Source organism: Populus euphratica, unplaced genomic scaffold (assembly GCF_000495115.2).
Source record: "Populus euphratica unplaced genomic scaffold, PopEup_1.0 scaffold49.1, whole genome shotgun sequence".
Lineage (NCBI taxonomy): Eukaryota > Viridiplantae > Streptophyta > Magnoliopsida > Malpighiales > Salicaceae > Populus > Populus euphratica.
Genome location: NW_011499875.1, coordinates 1870050 through 1874718, shown reverse-complemented (window position 1 = coordinate 1874718; position 4669 = coordinate 1870050). Strand labels below are relative to the sequence as shown.

General features: G+C 38.6%; 1 protein-coding gene across 1 annotated transcript; it reads left to right on the top strand.

Annotated features, from left to right (window-relative positions):
* Nucleotides 1-269: 269 nt before the first annotated feature.
* Nucleotides 270-4434, top strand: LOC105128338 (two-component response regulator-like APRR2; the record flags this gene model as incomplete). The annotated part of the gene is made up of 9 exons (XM_011029949.1): nt 270-351; nt 553-599; nt 866-943; nt 1037-1567; nt 1951-2091; nt 2437-2706; nt 2849-2917; nt 3012-3089; nt 3654-4434. Coding segments are annotated over 9 exons (1455 nt in total), but the record flags the coding sequence as incomplete, so codon positions are not given.
* Nucleotides 4435-4669: the final 235 nt, after the last annotated feature.

Here is a 4669-nt window from a genome sequence, read left to right as displayed (position 1 = left end):
AAGAGCTTTATTTCACTATATGTCAAATTAGGGTTACATAATGTATATTAATAGTATATACTAGCCGCCCTAGAGATATTAGTAATTTCCAAACAATCCTTCAAATGACTGGCTGCCGTTGCTTTTCCCATCTCATGTCATTTGTTAGCCAAATAGTACTTACCATTTTCATCATAATCACTTCATATAAGTGCATTAATTACATATAATATTGTTTAACTGGGCCTAAATCTGGTTGGATTGGCTGAACTTGAATGGCAATCTAATAGAACCTATGGTCACAGGTGAGTACGAGCAACAGCAATGGGAGTTTCAAGTTTCTAGAAACTGCAAAGGACTTGCCTACCATTAGTAAGTTCATATATGATGTTAATGTTTTCTATTCATGAGAGTATTGCTTTAAAAATTCAAATCTTTTAGCTCGTCATGTTTTGGTTGCTTTCGTATGTGTTCTGTCATTTCCTTCAGGAAAAATCTACTGTCAACTTGGATGGATTTTCATCAATATAATTTACAGCTCCTAATACAGTACGAAATTATGTTCTTTTTCAGTGACTTCAAACATTCATTGCCTGAACACCATGATGAAGTGCATAGCGGTAAGAACTGTACCTGTCAGTGTTATGTAATTGTATACCAAGTTGCACATACTGAAATGCTTGATGCCACAGATTTTTTTCAAGTTTTAATGGTATCTGATGGTTCTAGTTCTGTTTAGTTAGTGATTGAAGCAAATCCCATTCAACTGTTAGACCTTTCATTGAATTTTGACTTGAGTTGATGCTCCATGCATTTAAGGAGAACCTGGAGACATTCACCATGCCTCATGATCATGTAATGTATTTCTGTGGCTATTTATTTTCAGCTTGGTGCAGTTGAGTTCCTTCGGAAACCACTCTCTGAAGATAAACTAAGGAATATATGGCAGCATGTGGTTCATAAGGTTTGCTAAGATTCTGTTTACTATTTGTAGGAACTTACTTTATGATCTCAATGCCATGAAGAGAATTTTTCTTACTTCATTGATCCTGAGCAGGCATTTAATGCAGGAGGGAGTGTTCAATCCAAATCACTAAAGCCTGTCAAAGATTCTATAGTTTCTATGCTTGAGCTCAAAGTGGAACTTGAAGAAAACAAGGATGAGAACATGGAGAAAACAGAAAATGTGTCTTTGGCTCACGAAAGCAATGAGCAGCAGTCACCAGCTAGAGATAAGCATCCAGCTCCTTCAACTTGGCAATTTAAACAAGTTGGGTGGCTGCTGGATGATGGAGATTGCCAAGACCATATTAACTTCTCAGTAGAAAAGGATAGTGTGGAGCAAGAGGGGGAGTCTAAATCATTCGAAACAACTTGTACCATGTCTCAAGAAACTCTACAAGCAGGGCATCCTCCATGCTTTATAGAGACTGTGATCAAAGAGACGGGCGGCTTAACTGATGGTGCCAAGAGTGAGAATAACATACATCCCAATCCACAAAATAAAGACAGTCTCAACCATTCTAATGATGTTGCTTCTGATCTTCATACTTCCGATGGGACTAGAGCTAATCGAAAGAAGATGAAGGTGCCTCTGATTAATCTGAATATCAAATACTTTTGAAGTTCCTGATCCTGTCCTCAGGCATAATCACATCACCCTTTCCCCCCTTCAAACTGTCCTACATTCATGAAATGCCTTTTCCACTTATATGCTAACTCAAAATGCTCTAAAGTTTAGTTTCTTTCTTTTTGTTTTTTCCCTTCTCATATTTTCCTCAAATAAACACTATTTTCAAGACCTGATGATCTTCATTTGTTTATTCTTGATTTGAATAGGAAGTAATGTCACAAGCATTAGCATCTACTATACTTGGATTTGTTAATTTAGAAAAGGTGTATGTTTTTCTTAATTTCATCAACGTGATTGCTCTTGGGTGATTGTTGTTTGTTTTTTATTTTGAGTTTTAGGTAGACTGGACACCAGAGCTTCACAAAAAATTCGTGCAAGCGGTGGAAAAACTAGGTGTAGATCAAGCAATTCCTTCACGAGTATTAGAGCTAATGCAAGTGGAAAGCTTGACAAGGCATAATGTAGCAAGTCATCTGCAGGTTCGTAGTAGACTTACCCTTACCAAATTTGTTAGCTTCTGTTCCAATAGGGATCGTTATATTTTTATTTGTTATAAGTTCTTGTAGCATTTGTTTTCCTTGTCTGTCGTTTCGTGGTCTGATCATTTTTTTTGTCTAATTGAAGTAATTTCCATTGGTCTGAACAGAGGTTGGAGACGCTTTTCCCATTGTCGTTGATTGTTTGCACTTAAAATTAGTTTCATAATCTATTAAATGCTATTTGTAATTATCTAGACAGTTTGGAACTAGTTCAAACTGCCTTTTATCCACTTCACAAAAATTCATACTCTAGCTAATTAAATACCACTGCATGTTTCCTGGCAGAAATATCGAATGCGCAGGAGGCCTATTTTGCCCAAGGAAGATGACCGGCGATGGCCACATCATAGAAAGCAAGAATCAAGGAGTTATTATCCATATAAACCTATCATGGCATACCCTCCATATCATTCTAACCATGATCTTCCAACCAGCCCAGTCTATCCTATGTGGGGACCAACAGGTAGTCACACAGCTAGCATGCATACATGGGGCACACCCAGCTATCTCCCATGGCCCCCAACAGAAATTTGGCACAGGAAGCCTTATCTAGGGGTAACTCTTGTTAAATTAAACACCATAACAGAGATTAAATTTTTTTTCTCCCTGTCTAGCATGCTTTAAAACTGATGGTATAAGCATTTTCTGGAGAACTTTGAATGCAGCTGTTTGATTTGTGCTCATTTTTATGTTTCAGATGCATGCGGATGCATGGGGTTGCCCTGTGATGCCACCATTGCATAGTCCTTTTTCTTCTTTTCCTCAAGTAAGCATAGCTATGTACAGGCCATAATCTATTTGTGTTTGTGTTCATGCCTCTTATTAAGGTTCTCATAAATTCTTTTGTTTGGAAAATGCAGAATGCATCTGGGTTTCAAAGTGCCAGCATGGTCAATAACAGCTGTGGCATTCCACAAAAATCTTTTGACCTACAGCCAGTATAGTAACATCTTACTTTTCCTTTTTATTCAGTTTTTCTGATAATTCTATTTATATTCATTGATCGCATTCAAGATCATATATTTTAGAACTTGGTCATAAAATGTGTTCTGGTTTGTTTAGCAAGAGTATGACAGCTTGGCTTGGGTGAGCTGTCACAATTCCTAGAAGTTTTTGGACTCTTTATCATGTTTTCAGTAAGTTAAACTGTCGAAACATATTCCAAAAAGAAGGGATTTTAAACCAGCAGCATCACATACCCTTAGCAATAAGCCGCAGGACAGTATAGTAGATGCAAGATGTTAAAACTCTGAATAAGTAATGCTTCCCAATGCTGTGCAAAACGCAGTAAATGAAGGGCGATTTTGGTTAATGAGTACGAGTACTTACCCCCATGGTCTAACAATGCCAGCAAAACAACCACGTTATTGGTTACAGATGTTCTCCAGTCCACTGACAACGGTTCCCACTTCCCATATATCTTTCATGTGCAATTTCCTAACATGTAATCCAAAGTTCAAATGTGCTCATGCAATAGTCATCGTTTTTTATCTTTCATTCAGGCTGAGGAGGTTATCAACATGGTAGTGAAAGAGGTAATCAACAAGCCTTGGCTACCGTTGCCCATAGGCCTCAAGCCCCCGTCTACAGATAGCGTCCTAGCGGAGCTCTCCAGGCAAGGCATCTCATCAATTCCTCCCCTCTGCTCTAATTCCTTCTAATGTGGTGCCATTTAATCAGATTATGGTAGCTAACTCTAGTTCAGCTGGTCCTTCATCAGTCTTCATCAAAAGATTAGACTCCACCAATCATAAAAAAGTTTTCGACAAACATGATTTGATACGTCCGTAGCAAATTCTAAATTGGCTCGAGACCGTCTATCTTATAGCTCACGTGTCTTTGAAGCGCATGTGCTAGAGATGACATCAGGCCACGTAAGGACAGCCAAAAAGGTCTCGCTGTCCATTGGCACAGTGAACAGACAGTCCGAAGAGGCAACATAAACATCTATGAAAGCCATGTAGACACCTTATGCATCTCATGTCAAAGTTGTGGTTGTGAACAGATCATAACAGAGGGCATGTTGGCCTGCTGGGTGTTCTGTTTTCTTGTAGAAAAAAAAAATTAGAGCTTTGTTTGAGAAATTGCTGAGGGTGTCGTTTTTTGGTCTGTTCAGTTGGGCCTTATCAATGTGTAATAATGGGCAATGGGGGTGATTGAGACTGCATGGATTTTGTCAATAATGTCGACGACTTGACATGAAATCATTGATGCTTGCTGACTAGTTTTCTATCTCTAACAGTCTTGATGGAGTCCTGAAATGAGGTGCAATTTGTTGAGAAATTGCCTGGCTTTTTGTTGATTGTTTGTAGTAAAAGTTCTTTTCCTAGGGTCCAAGCATTTAAGTTGGCCTCGATGCTGGAATGAATTGGCAAAGTGGTTGAATCAGAATGAATGATGGGATCAAAAGCGTCCAAGATGGATATTAGTCGGCTATAGATTTGAATTGCCTTTACCTCGGGGTGGTATTCTGAGTTGACTAAGTAGGTGGATGGATGGGGGATTTTTAAGGCTTTTT